Source organism: Xyrauchen texanus, chromosome 31 (genome assembly GCF_025860055.1).
Source record: "Xyrauchen texanus isolate HMW12.3.18 chromosome 31, RBS_HiC_50CHRs, whole genome shotgun sequence".
Classification (NCBI taxonomy): domain Eukaryota; kingdom Metazoa; phylum Chordata; class Actinopteri; order Cypriniformes; family Catostomidae; genus Xyrauchen; species Xyrauchen texanus.
The window spans coordinates 22,640,240-22,661,289 of NC_068306.1; the positions used below are offsets into that span (position 1 = coordinate 22,640,240).

Genomic DNA, 21,050 nt, shown 5'->3' on the forward strand with positions numbered 1-21,050 from the left:
TTAGTACATGTAAATAAGGCATGGCACGCTTAACCATCTGTTGTAATCAAACATATTTGAAATACCTTTTTAAATTAATGAATGAATGATGAATGTCACAATGGGATGGCTGCAGGAAAGAGTATTTATTCGAGAGATCATTCTAAGCTTTAGTCAGCTAAGCTTTTTCTGTGTTATAGATGCATGAAGTTCTGCTAACTCATCAGTTTGAGTTTGGCTGTCTGATTTGTTCTTGACTTATTTACCCACCTTATTAGAAGACCTTCTCTGATTTACTTGTTTCTGCATTTTTTAAAATTCAGCAGATGCCATTCTTTTTGTCATGTGCCATCAATGATAACAAAACTCGTGGACATCCATTCTGGACTCCAAAGAAGAAAAATCCAAAAAGAGGATAGCAAAAAAAAATATTACATCAGTGTTGTCGCAACAGCTTTAATTTATTTCTACAGATAATTGTCTGAGTCAAGATATTGGGAATATAAATTCACACACACACGACAATGTCTGTATATACATCACTATTTGCAAATTCATTGTATTAATTTAAGAGACAGCTAAAAAGTTTGCAGTAGATTAATTTTGTGTAAGATCATCTGTGAAAGCTTTAGGTCCCAGAGTCCAGATTTATTTTGTAATGGTATTTCTGTGAGAGAAAAACAAGACAAACCAATTAAAGACAAATGTGTAGAAATCTCTCACTCTGTAAATTCCAATTTTAATACATATTTAACATATTTACCATATGAAATATTGGTAGAAATAGCAATTGAGATACGCTGACAATTCTGCTTTTCAAAATACAACATACTCACAATCTTTCAAAAAGTATTACTTTAATTAATCCACTCAAGAATGTATCTTTATTGGGAAACTTTCTTCTATGTGAATACATAGAGATCAACTATAAATACATACGCATTCATGCTCTTTCCGCTGCCGCTCAGCACAATATAAGGAGTTTTCTGAGACTTCTGTTTTTCCTGCAGAAGAGCGACTGTGCCCAGAGGAGTGTCACTGCTACTCATCCTCTTCAGCAACTGCAGAAACAATGACAAAAAGCTTAAACTAAACCGCATGGCTGACAAGACACCGAGGCATTTCCTGTGTCCTGTAGTATCTCTACACACTGGACATTAAAGAGCCCATATTATGCTCACTTAAAGGTTCAACATTTTATTTTGGGGGTCTACTTGAATAGGTTTACATGCTTTAATGTTCAAAAAACAAATTTTTCTCATACTGTACATTGCTGCAGCACCTCTTTATACCCTGTCTGAAACGCTCTGTAATAGCTCCAATCTCTTTAAAGCCCCCCTTTTTGAAAAGCGCAGTCTGCTCTGATTGATCAGCTGGCACAGTCTGTTGAGATCGGTCAACCGCTTAAAGCATGTGTCGGAAATGTAATGCCCCTTACCATAACCAAAGCAGGCCTAAGGCATTTAGGCCTAGGCCATTAGCATTATGCTAATGTCTTACATAGTAACACAGCAAAGTCATGGAAGTAATGGCTGGACTGCAAACCAAGCGTTTCAGGCAGTTCAGGAGCAGTGTTTTCTGTGGGAGAGACTAACTCCCTTTGGTGTGGACTTTGTGCTTTGTAACTTTGCAGACCTTTTACATGCACAAACAGCTATATTCCTAAAAAGGCTCTTTAATACTCACCATCAAGGTCACTTATATTTTCCACCACAGAAGAACAACAGGATTTAATTAAATCATAAATAATTTCTGAAAAAAAAAAGCCAATTAATTTAGTATGCTCAATGGAAGAACATACCACTTCTTCCTCATGTTTTTTCATTCTACGCTCGGTCTTCATCTTGCCAGAGCCCTTGCCATGGAAACGATGGGACAGCTGTCTGAAAGCCTGGAAGATTAAAGACATGACTTTCAACACTCATTTGGCATTTCTGAAGCAGGTAATATAGTAATGGATCTAACAGAGATGATTGTACAGACCTCTTTAGGGGTGAGCTTGCAGCCAGATTCGTCAACATATTCAATCTTGATGTCTGGTCTGTAGTTATCCTTTTCTTTGAAGTCCTGAGTGAAGCCTCTATATTCCTCTCTCCTGCTGTACTTGTCATCAACATTCCTGTAGTAGAAAGGTAGGACTTAATATCCACCAACCTGTTACTCCAACTTGGAGGCTTTGCTCAAAATGTGAACTAAGAACAATGTAGCTTGCATGTGATTATCTAACTTGAACAAGTATCTACTCACATCTTGTCTTCAATGCAGTAGTTGTCATTTGGCAGAACAGCTTTTGGAGCTTTAACACGAGCCATCTTCTGCATTTGTGTGTCCAGCAGTCCTGGAAGGGTTACATTTCAAAAGCATACACTACCTTTAAAATTTTTAGAAATACCTCCTCATACTTTAACATTCCTATTTTCCCCATTTAAGAATAATTAATAAAGTCATCTACAATATAAAACAACAAAATCAGAAGTATGAGAATAGTTAAGTGACCAAAAATATATATAGGTCAAAATAAAAAATCTAAACTGCATTATATTATATTGGTATGTATGTGGAATGCTTTGTAAAAAGATGGCTATTTTTCCTTTCAACTTAATTTCAGAAAAAGAAACTCATGCACATCTCCAACTTATTTCAAACATTTATGGATAAGCCTTTAGACAAAATGGTTTTCAGGATCATAAAAAAACTATTTCAGTTGAGTGTGTCCAAACTTTTGACAGGTGGTGTGTTTTTCAGCCATAACACAAGTTATCCACATCCAGATTCATCCAATTCAAAACCAATTGATGCGATATCTCACCTTTGTTCTTGCACAAAAGCAAAGCTGCAGCGAGACCAGAGTTCACAATGGGCTCTTCATCCAAAATAGTTGTGGAAGTTGTGGCAAACTATAACAGAATAAAACAGGATGAAAGATGAACAATTCAAACTATTTTTCCGCTTCCGGTGTTGAAGAAAATGTTTCACAGCCCAAACAAATAGAAGTCGAGCTCTGAGCTGTACATGCTGAGAGCAGAAGACTCACGTCGGCCGGTTTCTGCTCTTCATTAAGGTTGACGCTGCTCCAGCCCACGTTGTCATCCATATCAGAGTCTGAATGTCCAGCTCCGTCTGTTTCATTTTCCTTTTCAAAGTCCTGTGACCCAAAACAGGAACACTCAAGATCAGAAGGTAAACCAATATGATAGAGTGGGAAAAGTAGGTTTGGTGTGTACCATGATGTCTTCTTGGTCCTCTCGGTTGCCTGACAGCCCGTATGTGGGGATGTCACCAAGAGTGCGGCAGAACTCAGAGGTGGCGTTGAAGACGATGTTGTTCTTTTTCTCCGGGTCGTTGTCGTCATCCCCTGCTGACCCTACTCTATTCATGTGCTCAGCCACCTGGAAGGAGCAATACGTGCAATGTTATTATTCAGAAGTTTGGAATCCTTACGCCTATTTCTATTATAACCCATACTTTCAAACCAGTCAAAAAAACAAAAAAAGGCACTTAAAAAGAATAGTTCACCCAGATTTTAACATTTTCTCATTTACTCACCCTTATGCCATGCCAAATGTATATTACTTTTTTTTCCTTCAGCAGAATGCAAGCAAAGATTTTTAAAAGAGCATTTCAACAGGTATATGGTGACTAACATTCTTAAGCTCCAAAAAGCACAAAAAAGTTAGCATAAAAAAAATCCTCCTGTGCTTAATTCCGTGTCTTCTGAAGCCAACCGATTGTGGGTGAGAACATATGACAAGTAACATCTTGCCATGGCAATCTCTAGGCACGCTCATGATCTCAAATCAGAGAACACTTCCTATAGCTTGACGTATGTGCAGAGTGTACGATGGAGCTAGTAAGAGTAATCGATCTTGAAATTATGATCGGCAAAAAACTAGTTCTGAACAATGGTCTGTTCTCACAAAAAAACCTATTGGATCACTTCTGAAGACATGGATTTAACCACTGGAGTAGTATGATTACTTTTATGCAGCGTTGATGTGCTTTATGGATGTAAAGTGCTGAAATATTCTTTTAAAGTTTTTTTGTGTTCAGCAGAAGAAAGTATTCACATCTGAATAGCATGAGGGTGACTAAATGATGAGAGAATTTTCATTTCTAGGTGAACAATTCCTTTAGAATATGAGCTCATATTACTTATATTTAAATGTTTTGGCTTTCAGTCCATGTCTATTAGCTTTGAGGTCATCTATATGAACTCCCAATTGTTGACAGCCTATATACTAACGTTCAGCAGATATAGGAATTTGTACAACCCATCTTCTCAGGGAAATACTGATGACTTATCTTGCACTACATAGATATTGTCAAATCAAATGCTCTCTAGCCTCTCTACCAACAAGCAAGTAGCAAACCATGATTCATGGATGAAACATACAGTAACTTAAGCCTATTAGCTATTTAAAAAAAAAAAAAAAAAAGGATGACCCCTTTAAACAGTTCCATCCAAAGAAATTCTATTTAAATAGCAAATATATCGACAAAGGAAAGAAAACTGCAGTTGTCAAATGATTTCATGTAATCTTTAAGTACTCTGCTCTATTTTTAAAGTATTCCTACAGTTCTGAAAAGTACAGAAGAATCATTGAGTAGACTGACTGATTGAGTAAATGCTGACCCTTCGTCCTGAGTCATTGAGCATCCGTTTCTGTCTGAGTTTCCTCTGTTTCTCCAGATGTTTCTGGAGCTCCTGCTCTGCTTCATCCTCTTCTATCACAGTAGGCTCTAGAGGGCTAAAGTCATCTGAGAGAGACAGAAAGAAAGTATAACAAAATTAAGAGAATAGATACAGAAAATAGTGAGGCGAAATGTGCAATTTTGCAGAACTCTTTTCTATGTAATAAACATGAGAAATGGCTGGGACTGTCACAGCTTCATGTATTGCTTCAAAGAATTTGGAATATAGACCTCTAGTTTTTTAATATGATTTTGTTTTAATGATTTTTATGTCATTTTGGAACTTTGGCCAAGATTCTCTAAAATATTTAATGTTTGAGTTATACGGAAGAGAGCAAGTCATACAGGTTTGAAACAACATGAGAAAAAATAAACCAGACTTGCAAGATTCTCTCTCACCATCTTCACTTATGTCCATGTCAGCCATTCTAATGTCATCTGACTGTTGAAGTGCATTTGCCTTGCTGCTGGTTCCCACTTCAACATCCTCAGGCTCCTCCCCCTCTTCATCTGCTAGCCTTCTGCCTCGACCTCGAGATCTGAGCGGCAAAACCAACCCAAGACAGACAGGATTAACCAGACACCAAAGAGATGTTTACGTAAGATGTTGCTAGATATTTACACGTCAAATAAATATTCAGTTTACCTGGAGCCAAAATCTGACCTCCGAGTGTCATCCATCAAGAGATCCTCTGACTTCAGGGGTTTCTCTTTCTTTCTGATTTTTTTCACTCGCCGCTTGGTCTTCTTAAAGCCAACCTGATGTTGCAAATGTAAAAAATTAGAAAGACTGTCAAAAAATGTAATCAAACTCAAAACTGAGTAAACCTTCAAATTGTTGTGCTCACCATGTCCTGTGGTGTGTAGTATTCAGAGGCGAGGGTGAGTGCAGGCATGTCCAGAGACTGGGCTTGACTCTGAAGGCTCTCTCTAATGGCCTGCAGCTCACGTTCTCTCTCACCCCCCACAAAACCACCGGTACTCAGCCTGAAACTCTTCTTCTTCTCCCCCTCGATCTCCTCATCGTACTTGGACAGAACAGACTTAGGCTTGAACTGGAAAGAATTTGAAGAGGCACAGGTTGTCAAAGTCGAAGTGGTGATATCGAAGCTGAAGTGTGCAATTATTTGGGATGTTAAAATAGTCTACACAAGCTCAATATACAACTACATGTAAGCCACTAGTAAATTGATTTCCCCCAAACTGTGTAAACTAGAGGAAGAACGATTTTGCCGATTCATCTGTGCCGATAGTTGATTGTGGATTTTTGAAACTATCGGTTATCTGCAAAAATCTATGCAGATATTTTTTATTTCTCCATGTTTCTCAGTGGCTGGCACAGGAGGATTCTACAGTTAGAATGGCTTGGTTCAACAGAATAACAGCGGCCTCTACAGGTGAAATAAAAATAATCACTAACTACATTTCCATCAAAGTATTTTTTGCGAAAACTGTTTTAGCGCATCAAAATAAATCTGATGGAAATGCAAATGAACGCAAAACGCATTAATGCAAAAATTTTGTGTCACATGACAGAACTTGCATCACATTCTCGGTTAAAAACATTAGAAAAGAATACAAGTGATTTTCTGATTTGAGCAAAGTGAAGAGGAGTGTTGAGGTTGTTGTGTTGTTCGGTCACCACAGCCCCACGTTTCACAACATATTTTCTGCAGGGACAATTAAAATTAAATAATAGGAATGGATTGTCTATATTTTAAGTGTGTAATATATGATTACAGGCTCACTAATGCCACCAGTTCTGTTGTATTTTGTCAGGTATTCCAATCAATTTCTTTTAATAATCCCAGACACTGCTAATACATTTCGATGCCATCTTCTGATATTTCCAACTTTTGCAATTAAGTGAAATCAAAACAGTATGTCGGTCAATTTCAATAGATTTTCTCAATACTCTCTCCATTTTATATACATGTCGGAACATCTGGGACGAAAAAGGTACACAATTAGCAATACACACACAATTCTGCAAGGAAACGGCTCAAGGGCAGATTTCCTTTGCGCTAAACCTTATGCGACAAAGTGTTTAAGAATGACATCATGATTTTATCTGTAAAAGGCCATTTGAATGGAAATGAGAAGACAGCAATTATTGCAAAAAAGAATTTATGCATTTTCACTTTGTCAATAACAGAAAAGTGCAAAAAACTGATGGAAACTGACACCTCGTGGGGATTTGCTGTATCTAAATCTGTCATAATTATACAATATTAATCTATAGATTTTTATATCCTCACTTCAAAGCATATTTTGATTAGTAGAAAAGTTTTCTAAATTAGACTATGTTTTTTTTTTTTTACATTCTAAAAATCTATTTTTAAAATTAGTGGCCGATTTATTGGTTATCAGGCCTTTTTCACCATTTTTCGACCTCTAGTTTAAACAACCCTGTGTTGCTTTGAAAACCTTGCTCAATTTGTTGGAGAATGCCAACGTGCCTGACGTGTCAACATTGGCCCAACCAAAGGAGCAAATTTGTTAGTCCAACCTATTTGAAAGCAGTCATTATTTTGGAATTCCATTTTATGTTCCTTGAGATCCAGAAAAAATACACACTTTACCTTTAAACAAATGTCAAAAAATATATGCTATCTTACAATGATCATGTCATCCACACTCTCCTCTTCTTCATATGGTTTATAATCAGGCTTTTTCTTTCTAAGCTCCACATTTTTATCCGCTTTCTCTTTGTCCACGAGACCAACATTCACCAGCACGTCCTCCACCTCTTCCAGAACACCTGTTAAAATGATCCACACAGAGAAACACTAAGTGCGCGCCTGTGTGAGAGTGCTTGTGTAGGTGGTGTTACATCTTTGTAATTTAAAAGATGCTTGCTTATCTAAAACAGTATATTTACTATAGAAACAGGGACCATGCAAAAAACTGATTGCCATTTGCTCAAGAGCACTATGGTTAGGATACCCATCCATTTTGACCAAATTTTTCAGTTGTTTGTGATTTCTAGATTTTTGTTTCTGACTGATTCGCTACTGAATTATTAAAATAGATAAGTGAAGCATTTCAGCAAATTAAAAGAGACTACACAAAAGAATGACAAGCTCAAAAATTGGACATCATTACGAGCAAGTTCTACTCAATTCAGGCCCTAACCAAGAAGTTTTCAATGACTGTGGGAACTGTGTATGGTAAAAGGGGATACAAGAGACCGTGATCTTAAATCATTAACCTTCAGATTACCATACCAGACATTTGACCACAAAGTCATTTCTGCATCATCCTTTTAGCTCACCTTTGTCTTGTAATGTTAGGACAACTGTAACCCCCTCTCTGAAAGACTCCACCTTATGTTGAACCTTGAGCCCTCTGAGATCACTTGAGCTATATGCTTCCTGGTAAAAAATAAATAAATGGAACTGATACATCTAGATATATCCGCTTATAATAATAAAAACAAACTGATTCACAAACCACAGAATCTGACAAGCAAGGAGAAACCAAATCACCAACAATTCTAACATGATCAAAGTCAGTTTGTCACAAAATGTCTTTCATTCGTTGAGTTTTGTTGCTGATGAAAGCCTGATTGGGAACAGAATGTGGCTATATGTTACATACTCTCTTTTCCTGTGCAAATTCCTGTTCCACCAGATTGCTCACACCAAACTCTTCATCCATCTCCTGCAAGAGCTTGGCCTGTTGGAAGACAGAACGCATAATAGTAGGGGAAAAAAACAAAACAGCTATAATAACCTTATATGGGTCACAAAGCAGGGCATCAACTCCTTTTTTTTTTACTACCCTCCATCCTTACCCTCTTCTCTGCCATCTCCTTCTCCTTGGTTAGTTTGCGACTCTTCTCCACCCAAGCAGCTGTGTCATCCAGCCATGGTTCATCCTCTCCAAGTGTCTTCAACTTTCTGAGTATATAAAAACCACACATTAGGCTTGCAGGGCGGCTTAAAACTTAACTGTGCTCATTTTTACATGACATTACACTGTCATGGCAACCAAGTGGTAAAATTGGCAATAACTTTACACTGAAAAGGTTAGCAAGTGATTTTATCTGGCAATAACTGTTAACACGCATATCATTTATGTCTTGTGGCTATACTTTTGAAACAGTGAGTATTTTAACACAAAAACATTGGCCCTCATTCACATCCATTGTAAATTTCTCATTGTAACCCAGATTATAGCTTTTTTTTTTTTTAAACGAGGGACGAGTCGAAATACATTTTTGTGGTAATCAATATTATAATACCAATGCTGTCGATTTAACTTTCCTTGTTTTGAACCCAGAATATTCCTTTAATTCTGAGGTTCTTCAGTTATAACACCATCTGCATTCTATTATATATTCCACTTCCTGTCAAACAACTACTATATAAATAAAGACAGCCCAGCATCCTTGAGTTTTGGAAAGGCACCATACAAAATAAAACTTATTATCACAACTAATAATAATCATATTACTCTACTGACACTCATATCAGGGTTAGTATTAAAAGTGATCAGTCACTCTTTGATGTGATCTGCTGGTGGAATCCCCAAACTGCAAATGCAGGAACTGATTTTGTTAGACTGCACTGAGAAGAGTGCTTACCAAACTACCCATTTCTCAGGAATATAGCAAATTGCACTTTGTGCCACTTCATTAACATACAATACACCCACAGATAGCGCAAACACTCCCACCCACGCCCACTTGTGCTTTGCACTGGCATGAAAATAGAGCCCACAGATTGTTTTCTCTGAATCTGAGCATAGTTGAGCCTCTCACAGTAAAGATTATTTTGACTGAAGTGTTGTTGCTACCTTTGCAAAGTTATTAGAGAATTCTGTGTGTCCGTCGGCCGATATTAGCCTTTCACCGATATATCAGTATCGGTATATATATGTGTTTACCGATATGCGCAGATTTGAAAACCTTTTTCAGAACATATAATGCAGAAAACAATGCTTTAGAATTGGTGTCATAATGTAGTTTGTCCAGCAGAGCTCGCTCCGACTCCACTGTCGTACAATGCGACATAACACCAAAAACAATAATAGTTGTACCTGCAAAAATGCATGCAAATCCGCGATAGGGATGTGTGATTCGTTGAAAGAATCATTTGAGTCTAATCTTTTAAATTTGATCCTTTTGAACTGAACAAAAAGCTTAAAAAATTGGTCTGAATGATTCGTTTTTCAAATCATGAATCAAAATCACAAGCGCGCCAGATTACATATTCTGTCATCTGTCTCTATGGGGAAGACAAGGAACTTCTCATTCAAGTTTAAATACGTTTTTTGACTAATTAATTTGATAAGTTTACATGTAAACATTATAAAAGCTGTGAAATGAAGTTGTGTGATCAGTCTCCCGCCTTTCCAGGAGACCTGTTCATATAAAAGTCAATCACATGTGTTCACATTTTACCAAGGTATGATTTGTATGAAAACTTAATGTACCAGCGCTCATGAAAATGTCCAATATTTATATTTAATGAAGATGGATACTAGTTATGAAGCAAAACTAGTTTTCTGGTGGTTTCCAAAGTATTATATTTGCTTTGTAGCATATTTGTGCTATAGTATGTGCTTACTAGTGATTTCTAGATAGATGCTTGGGCATAATATGCAGTGTAAAACTGCAGTGTGTTTTTGCGCATTGCTACAGTATGTGGTTGCCAGGTTGTTACTCTGCTGTTGCTAATATGTTTTCAGTGTTTTTAGCACATTGCTCTGCAGTTGCCAGGGTGTTCTGGGTGGTTGCTTATTGGCCAAATGAAAAGAGCCCACCCCCACAAGTCTCTGCTCTGGTCACTAATATGACTCAACTTCAGTGTTCCAATTTATATGGGCTATGGTGTTTATTTACACTCATCCCATAATTAAGGGCAGTGGTGGCTCAGTGGTGGCTCAGTGGTTGAGGCTCAGGGTTGAGGCTCAACCATTGAGGGCAGTGCCGAGGGGAGCCGAGGGCAGTGGTGGCTCAGTGGTTGAGGCTCAGGGTTACTGACCAGAAGGTCGGTGGTTCAAGCCCCAGCACCACCAAGATGCCACTGTTATGTCCTTGAGCAAGGCCCTTAACTCCAGGTTGCTCCGGGGGGACTGTCCCTGTAATAAGTGCACTGTAAGTCGCTTTGGATAAAAGCGTCTGCCAAATGCATAAATGTAAATGTAAATGTATAATTATGATTATTCTGATGTGCCTTGAATGTGCCATTAAAGGTAATTTTCTCACCCTCATTTGATCCTAGATGTGTGACTTAATTTTTTTGCTGCAGAACAAACGAAGAAAAAATAAAACAAAAAATTCTGAAGATTATTGCTGTTATGTAGGTCAATTCAATGTAAGTGAATAGTGGCCAGATCTTTAAAGCTCCAAAAAGCACAAAAATGCAGCATAATAGTAATCCATAAGACTCCAGTGGTTTCACCAATGTGTTCTGAACGGATCCAATTGGGTTTGGGTGAGAACTGACCTAAATATAACTCCTTTTTCAACTATATATTGATATTAGCAGTCTCCTTGGCGATCAACATTTTCAAGCTCGATTACACTCCATATAGTGCCACCTAGGGCTCTGCGCACGCACAGAGGACTAGAAAGTGAAATCGAGCTTGAAATCATGCTTGTGCCAAGAGATTGCAATAGCAAGATATACAGTGAAAATTAGTTACAATTTGGTTTGTTCATCACTTCAGATGACATGGATATAAATATTTCAGCAGAATGGATAGCTTTGTGCTTCCTTAATGTGCTGTTTGTAGCTTGAAATGTCTGGCCACCATTCACTTGCATTGAATTGACCTATAGAGCTGAAATATTCTTCTAAAATATTTGTGTTCTGCAGATGAAAGAAAGGGATGGGGTGAGTAAATGATGAACATCACCAATCAAATAAGTTGTCATGGGTATAATTAACTGTTCCGTAATTTATGCAGTTTATTTGTACTTTTGATAATTAAGTCAATTTAAATCAGTTACTTTAACGTTTACTTGAGTCAATTTCCATGAAAGTATCTTTACTGAATTATGACAAATGGATACTTGATACAACACTGGTGAATAGATGCTCAGAAAGTGAGTCTCTGTTCTTCCTTCAGATTACCGTAATAAGGTTAGTAAGCGCGCACCACTATTTCTGATCCATGTATCTGCAAACAGTGTTTTCCATGATGCCATAATCATTGTGTTTTTAAAATGCAGTGTTAAATTGAAAATAGTTTTTCAATTTAATGACCTGCATTCTGTTACATTCAGCTGTGCTCCATCTAGATGTTTGAAAGGAAGATTTTGCCTTGTGCGTGTGCACGCGCTTCTCCAGAGTGTAAGCTGTCTTTGCCCCGGACAGAAAGTCACTCTGAGTTTGTTGCTGTGATGATTCATGCTTCCTCCCATTTAACATGGAATTTTTTACTTCATACTGGGAAAACTGCAATGAAATGGCACTTTATTTTGGACTTACAACTCGTGCGGAAATCTTCAGCTCTGATTTAGATGAGATGCAGATGTGTCACACAAAAATGTCGGCACCCATGGAGATTTACAGTCAATGATAATACCACTGAAAATCACAATATAATCAATCTCAAAATTAAAAATAAGGCCCCTCTTTGATAATTTGTGTATAGTTGTCAGGTAGTTGTCACTGAAATTCGAATTCAGTGAAAAGTCACATCAAGCACTTCCATTTTAATATTTCCACATATGAAAATGGCCTAGATCAGAAAATGTCAGATTCAAAAAGCTTTTGGATGTTCACACGATAATCCAATTAATAGATCCGTCACATGTGTGAATGAAAAAAATCTGATTTGGGCCACTTTCAGCTGCGGTGTGAACGAAATGATTGCTGGCAGCATGCTCACACGAAAACATCAAAACTTCATTATCATACCCACTGACTTTGCGCGTATGACATCTCATAGCACAGCGCTTATCTCTTTAAAACAGCAATTTTTCATAATTTCATTGTTAGCATGGCTACTGCATTTTCACTTTGTAGGGCTGAATTATTAGCTGCAAAAGTCCTACCCCAGTTTCTGATTCAGCAGTCGCTTCTCTTTGAGAGCAGCCAGTTTCTCTCTCATCTCAGCCTGCTGTCGGATGTGGATAGGATTGATGGTCTCAGCCAGGAGAGGCGCCTCTTTGGTTCCAGCCTCTGAAGAACAAATCAAATAATTAGAAATGTATAAGAAAAACATCAAATAAGATGCTGCAATAAGTAACAAGCCTAAAAATTATATTACTCAAAGCAATGGAATAGGCATACAGTTGAAGTCAGATGTTTACATACACTTCGGTTGAAGTCATTTTAACCACTCCACAGATTTCATATTAGCAAACATCAATCCTTTAGGCAATTAGCCATTTAGCTGGAGGTGTACCTGTGGATGTATTTTAAGGCCTACCTCCAAACTCAGTGCCCCTTTGCTTGACATCATGCGAAAATCAAAAGAAATCATCCAAGACCTCAGAAAAATAATTGTGGAACTCCACAAGTTTGGTTCATCATTGGGAGCCATTTTCAAAAGCCTGAATGTACCATGCTCATCTGTTCAAACAATAGTACGCAAGTATAAACACCACAGGACCATGCAGCCATCATACCGCTCAGGAAGGAGACGCATTCAGTCTCCTAGAGATGAACGTAATTTGGTGGGAAGAGTGCAAATCAATCCCAGAACAACAGCAAAGGACCTTGTGAAGATTCTGGAGACAAGTATCTATATCCACAGTAAAACGAGACCTATATCAACATAACCTGAAAGGCTGCTTAGCAAATTAAAAGCCACTGCTCCAAAACTAACATCAAAAACCCAGACTACAGTTTTCAAGTGCACACGGGGACAAAAATCTTATCAAACCTCTGGTATGATGAAACAAAAATGTTACTGTTTAGTCAATATGAACATTAATATGTTTGGAGGAAAAAGGGCAAGGCTTGCAAGCCAAATAACACCATCACAACCGTAATGCAAGCGAGTGGCAGCATCATGTTGTGGGAGTGCTTTGGTGCAGGAGGGACTGGTACAATTCACAAAATAGATGGCATCACGTTTCCCTGTCTCAACCTCGAGACTCCTATCCTGAGGTCACCAGAACCGGCTGGATCCAGCTCCATTCCTATTCGTGTTGGACTCCACTGCTACATATCGCTGGGTGATGATGACTAATAGCAGCCGGTGCCAGCCAAACATCACTTCAGTCTATTTTGATGGACTTCAGGAGGATGAACTGATGCTAACTCCAACCATAAGACATGGGATACTTCATATGCCACTGCTTGAACCTTGTACTTAGAACAGACCCCACCACAAATACAGTCTAGGTTGAACTGCGATGCACCTCACTGATCTCTGCCTGCATCACCTTGGTCTAATAATGGACTACACTCTTATAATGGAATACATAGACGATCAATAAATTGCCAACAAAACCCTTCATAAGCCAACCAACAAGGACAATTGCATCTATGTCAACTTCTGTAGTTATTCTAGGATGGACTTTAATGACATTAATCTTACAGTTCATAAAAAATCTTTGTTTAAACACTGACCCTTAACACTTAGTTTAATATTTTTAAACTATGAATTGCACTATAAATAAGTAATATTGGCATTATATTCATGATGTTAGTCAGAGGGGAACTGGCACCCACAGTGAGTCTGGTTTCTCTCAAGGTTATTTTTCTCCATTAACCAACATCTTATGGAGTTTTGTGTTCCTTGCCACAGTCACCTTCAGCTTGCACACTGGGGTTATAAATACAATTATTATTTAATTAATTATTTTTAAACGCAATCGCATTCTATCAAACTACACAATGCTAACTCCTTTTACTTTTATCTTCTGTTAATGCACGATCTTCTGTAAAGCTGCTTTGAAACAATGTGTGTTGTGAAAGGCGCTATACAAATAAAAATGACTTGACTTATTGCGAGAAGCTTGTGGAAGGCTACCAAATACTAACAAAGTGTATGTAAACTTCTGACCCACTGGGAATGTGATGAAAGAAATAAAAGCTGAAATAAATAATTCTCTCTACTATTATTGTGACATTTCAAATTCTTTCAGATTAACATTTTATTGGTTGCTTCTCATCATGACGCATAACAAAGCAAAACATTCATATACAGAGTCAACCATTAAACCCCACTGTTTCCCTTTCTCCCCTACTGATCCCCGACCCCCAATAAACATCCCAGTGGCTAAAATCAGAGTACACATGCAGATACAAATGTGTGTGTGTGTGTGTGTATATATATATATATATATATATATATATATATATATATATATAATAAGAAATATTTACTTATCAATGTAATGACTCTTACTTGAGCCAGCAATAAAGAAAACATGTCCACCCCATATCTTCCCAAATGTTCAGCTTCCTGCAGAGAAAGATGAGTTTCTTGAAGAAACACTATATCATATTTTTTATGTTTAAGTAAATAAATAATATTCCTTCTTTTTATGGGGTGCCCCAACCCATTCACATTCCACATAATCCACTCATGTTAACATTTGACATAAGAAAAAAATAGATTGTGTGCCAACACTAAAATTATAAAAGACCACATTCCAACATTAGTGCAACAATCAACCCCAGAACTTTCCCCAGAACAAAACAAACAGAAAAAAGATAAACGTGCGTATTAACCCCACACACGACAGCGGAAACCGTTGTCCATCCCACTAAACTCAAACAGTTCATGTACGGTTACAAGTCCCCGTGACAACTTTGCAGTCAGATTGCTCAAGTCTGGTGCTTCTATACAAAAAAAATTGTAAAACAGAATTACACAGCAGAAGATAATCTAAAAATCAAACCTCCAGCCCATAAGCGTACTAAACAAACAAATGAAAAAAACAGGTAGATTCATCAAATTAACTCAAAGGTGTGTTCCTCCACAAAACAAGCTACAGCCGCTAGCGGAACCAGCACATAAAACAAAAACAAACTCCAGCCAAAAGGAGGCATAAGGACCCAAAACGAGCAGAATAAGCTGTCCCGAAGAAAATATATTACACAAAACAAACTCCAGCTGCTATGCGGAACCAGCGCAAAAAGAAACAAAAGGGCACCCAGCTTCCTCGGGCAGTCGAGTGCATGTTCAATGAGTCAGTCCACAAGGTGGCAACATGAAAATCACCAAATGGTTTACTCCAAAGTCTTTATGTAGGACAATGATAAGGCTGTGGGCATGTAAATTCTCCATGGCCATCCTTAGTATCTATTCTCAATTTGTCCAGAAACATCAGAGCAAAAGCGACCTTCCATTGAAGTAAGCTTGAGCACGTAAGTGTCTTTTAAATTCTCCAGAGCCTGAAGATTTAGACATGTTGTCTTCCTAGAACAGTTAAGAATCAGGGTGTCTCGAATCTCACAGGTTTATGACACAAACAGCATTAAAACTAGCAAAGTGCGCAGAGCTCGCCATTCACACGTCCGCTCCTCATCCGGCGCCACGCAACTCTTCGACATTTCACATTCTTAAAATAAAGTACTGATCTAACTGACCTAAGACAGGGAATTTTTTCAACAATTAAATGTCAGGAATTGTGGATTTTTTTGTTATTTTTATTAATTGGCTAAGGTGCATGTAAACTTCTGACTTCAAGTGTATATATATATAAAACAATATGATGTGACCAGTAATGTCTCACCTTTCTTGGTTTCATTGAGTTCAAGGGGTTTCAAGCCTAATTTGGCCCTCAATTTACTGCAAGAGAAAGAGTAATGGTATTTACCAGGGTGTTTCGGATCTAGACAGTAAAACTAAGTTTTCAAATGACAGTATGCACACATGCACAAAAACATACTTGGTCTCTTCAATGCTGAGTGAAGCATCACCGCTTGCAGATTTTGGACCAGGCTCTGGAACAGAAAACAACAGTAGACTGAATAACATGGTTACCACACCTTGAGACAAATTAATATCCATTATAACTTTTACTTGATAATTTTATACAGACTGCACTGACCAAGTGCAATTTCTAAACAACAATGAAATATTTTTAGAGTCTAGCGTAACAAGAACAACTTCATAAACACAGAACTTGCCATGAATATTTAGGATTTTGTTAATTTCCATGCCAATTCCAGGTCTGGAAACTACAAGTTTGAATTTCCCTGATAGCCTCATCTCAAAATCTCATCCGTCAAAGCATCAAAGACTACAGTAAAAACATAAATGTAGTTTGACAACAAAACTGTAACTCCTACCCAAACATGTTGTCTAGGTAGGCTCATGCCCACTGACTCACCGCCGCTCTCCACGTGTGCAGGATCAAGCTTCTCTTTCTTGACTCCTGGTTCTCCATTGCTCTTCTCTCCTTTACTGCGGCTCTTCTTCTCTGTGGCCCGGCTGCTCCTGTCTCTGGAGCGGGATCTCTTTCGCTTCTCTCGATCCTTATCGCGGTCCTTGTGACGGTGTTTCTTGTGCTCGCGGTGTCGGTCCTCTGGATCCCGTTCCTTTTCCTTCTCTTTGTGTTTCTTTGATGAGCCCATTTCTAGTTTGCGAACCAAAGTATGTTATTGCTCTATAGAGCACTTAAGTTGATAACAAGTGCTTTTCCATCTAAATATTGACAAGGCAAAAACTACATCGCATTAGAACTAAGATATATGTTCCGCGTTGTAATCAGTCCATTACTTCGCATTTATTTGTGCAATAAAACATGTTTAATAAACAAACACAGCTAGCGCTAACTGCAACAACACAACGATGAACGCTGTGTTCACGGCTTTCGCTGTTACAACTTCCGGGTTAAATTGACAAAAGACTCTAACAGCGCCACTTAGTAGTACGGAGGAGTGTTGCTCTTTATGGTTGTCTTTTTTTTTTTTTTTTTAAAGAAGAAACAAAATCTGCCACAATACAACAAAACAAAAGGCAAATATCCGAGAGCTAAGGAAGCTGACTTGGTGCCTTGCTGGCTAATCATGAGCCTACCTAAAGGCATAAATCACCAAAAAATGAAAATTCTCTCATTGTTTACTCACCCTTATAATATTACAGATGTGTATGACTCACCCCCAGCAGAACACATATGAAGATTTTTAGAAGGAAATTTCTTATATGCAAATGGTGTGGGTGAGAAACAGATCAACATTTAAGTCCTATTTTACTATAAATCTCCACCTTTGGCCAGCCTAGACCAGTGATATGCACGAAGAATGCGAATAACCAAGAAACAAAGGAAGAAGAATGTGGAAGTGAAAGTTGAGATTTATTGTAAAGGACTTAAATATGAATCTGTTTCTCACTCACACCTATTATATAACTTCTGAAGACATGAGTTTAACCACTGGAGTCGTTTGGATTACTTTCATGCTGCCTTTATGTCATTTTTGGAGCTTCAAAATTCTGGTCACCATTCACTTTCATTGTGTGGACCAACAGAGCAGAAATGTTCTTGTAGAAATCTTTGTTTGTGTTCTGTATAAGAAAGAAATGAGGGTGAGTAAATGATGAGAGAATTTTTGGGTGAACTATCCCTTTAATCAACAGCATATTTGAATGGACCTCTTGAGGAAAGTTTGAACAGTTTGAATTGCACCTGATTATGATGTATCAGAATATACATAGATGTAGGCTACACATTAAATAACAAAATGGTTTAAATTATATCAAACTTTGTATAGTTAAATATGGCAAATGTGAAGTTATTGGCATTTTAAATAAAAGTGAAAGTGAAAAATTGACTGTTTTTTCAGCATTTAAGGCATCAAGATACTGGGACGGCTCCTTTTTAAAAGCTTGCAGTTATATACTACTATAAACAAAATCGAAAATGTAACAAAGCATCAAATTATTTAAAACAAAATGTAAATTTCCCCCCTCAAATATTAGACAAAAATTGTACAGCAGATATTTTTTTGTTTTATCCAATTGTGTATCATTCCAGAAGGTCTGCACCAAATTGCAATAAAAACAGATTTTGAACAGTTTCTACAGTCAGTAAGCACAACTGAATTCTGCTCATATGTTTGAATTAACAACATTAAATCTTACTGACTTACTCTTGAAAATTGTGTTAGTTGAACCTATGTCATTTGTAATGTAAACTACAATTTAGTCTTTCTTAGTGGTGTAGTATTTTGAGAACAGTACAAAACACATTTGTAGTTTTGCAATACTTATCTCAAGATTTATATGAACTCATTATAACCCTAAGCTTTAAGGAAAAAAACTATACAACTTAAATATAAAACATAACATTACTTAACTTTCTTTATATGCTTACTATACATGTTTTTGTTTTATACAGTCTTGTTGTCACGGTCCGTTCACCTTGTCAGGTTGGGGCTCTGTCTGACTGACTGTAACTGACTGTAACAGTATCGGTTTGCGTCAGTTTTTTGTATACCCCTTTTGTGTAAGTGCACGGGTCCGGTTGTTTGGGACCGCTGTATGCTTCTCTCGTCATCCCGTGAGGTTGGGTTTTGTCTATGTGTCCCATATTAACATAGCTACTCTTTGTCGGGATCTGGTCATCCCTAGTGTGTGTGTGTGTGTGTGTGTGTGGAGCACAGCTCCGAAACAGAGTAGAGAAGCTGCAGCAGCGTGATTATAAATTACACCAAAACGTTAAAAAGAACCGTAATGTCGTAGCTTATCAATACTACGGTCTTTAATAAATTAGCACCGGGGCCCGTTTAATTCCGGGTTTTTGGTACCCATACCTACTTATAAGGGCATTTATAGCTATCTGTTATATTGATATCATATCCAGTTAAGTGAACGTGCTAATGTTATATAAAGGTTAAGCTAGCTAGCTGCAGTTTTATTTACTAGTCTACACTAGCTCCTCGCTTAGTGCTTCATGCTTGGCAAGAAATTTGCCCATGGCCTCTATGCTTCTTTCGTTCACTTTTGCTCTCTGTTTGCTCGCATTTCTTTTTTGTGCCCCTGATTTTAGCCTTTTGACTGTCTATTCAATACTGCTTTGCACTATGCATATGCGTGTTCCGCACATCTGATTGGCCAGGTGTGTCAAACGAACCATTTTCACAATAACAGTGAAAACAGTGATGGGGGATCAGAATCAGATGACAAGTTGAAATATGTTTTAATTAGGGCTGTCAATCGATTAAAAATTTGAATCCAATTAATTACATGGTATCCCCGATTAATTAATCGTGATTAATCGCATTTAATCACATATATAAATATTTGCTTAGAAAGCCCCTCATATAAATATAATTCAATATGTAATGATGAAATAATGATACATAGTTATCTTTAAATATTTAAAAATTATATATATATATATCAGGGCAACCAGGGTTTGAACCCACAACCTTCTTGCTGTGAGGCAACAGTGCTAACTGCTGCACCACCATCCCTGTATGTATGTATATATATATATATATACACACAACCTTGAGGCGGATGGGCTACAATATATATATATATATATATATATATATATATATATAAAATAAAAATATTCAGATAATTAAAATGCATTGCATTCTTGTGGCAGAAGAGTTAATAATTGATAAGACAATACAAAAAGCGGCTTTACAATACAATATATTGTTTACTACCATATTATTGATCATAAGCCAATCATTGGCATACAGTTCACAGCAATCCATTTCACAAGTGAATTTGTCAATCAGTTGGAGATTTTTTATGAGGGCTTGTTTAAGGACCCATCAATGAACACCTGTGGATGCGTTGCATCATAAACATAATATTTTTAGGTCAAGCTTGCATTTCTCAGGAATCTTCCATATTACGGTCCGGGGGCATTGCCATTAATTTTTTTTAAACATTATTTTAAGTCAAATTAATCGCACTGAATTAACGTGTTAAATCGACAGCCCTAGTTTTAATGATAAAATTAATGTATTTATCATTTATCAATATGCATTCTATTTTCGGTAATATATACACTCACCTAAAGGATTATTAGGAACACCTGTTCAATTTCTCATTAATGCAATTATCTAATCTACCAATCACATGGCAGTTGCTTCAATGCATTTAGGGGTGTGGTCCTGGTCAAGACAATCTCCTGAACTCCAAACTGAATGTCAGAATGGGAAAGAAAGTTGATTTAAGCCATTTTGAGCGTGGCATGGTTGTTGGTGCCAGACGGGCCAGTCTGAGTATTTCACAATCTGCTCAGTTACTGGGATTTTCACACACAACCATTTCTAGGGTTTACAAAGAATGGTGTGAAAAGGGAAAAACATCCAGTATGCGGCAGTCCTGTGGGCGAAAATGCCTTGTTGATGCTAGAGGTCAGAGGAGAATGGGCCGACTGATTCAAGCTGATAGAAGAGCAACTTTGCCTGAAATAACCACTCGTTACAACCGAGGTATGCAGCAAAGCATTTGTGAAGCCACAACACGCACAACCTTGAGGCGGATGGGCTACA

The 21,050-nt window shown here is 37.5% G+C and overlaps 1 protein-coding gene across 1 annotated transcript; it reads right to left on the reverse strand.

Moving 5' to 3' along the window:
• Window positions 1–498: 498 nt before the first annotated feature.
• On the reverse strand, window positions 499–17,401 carry sart1 (spliceosome associated factor 1, recruiter of U4/U6.U5 tri-snRNP). Its single transcript, XM_052100394.1, has 20 exons — window positions 16,922–17,401; window positions 16,478–16,532; window positions 16,322–16,377; window positions 12,683–12,809; window positions 8,468–8,573; window positions 8,272–8,349; window positions 7,946–8,045; window positions 7,290–7,432; window positions 5,520–5,726; window positions 5,318–5,430; window positions 5,071–5,210; window positions 4,613–4,737; window positions 3,204–3,368; window positions 3,014–3,124; window positions 2,789–2,876; window positions 2,227–2,317; window positions 1,963–2,098; window positions 1,781–1,870; window positions 919–1,040; window positions 499–646 (listed from the first exon to the last, which is right to left on the reverse strand). Exons 1-20 carry the CDS (start codon window positions 17,163–17,165, stop codon window positions 628–630), a joined length of 2,316 nt encoding a protein of 771 aa, XP_051956354.1. The 5' UTR covers window positions 17,166–17,401; the 3' UTR covers window positions 499–627.
• Between the last annotated feature and the right edge of the window lie 3,649 nt (window positions 17,402–21,050).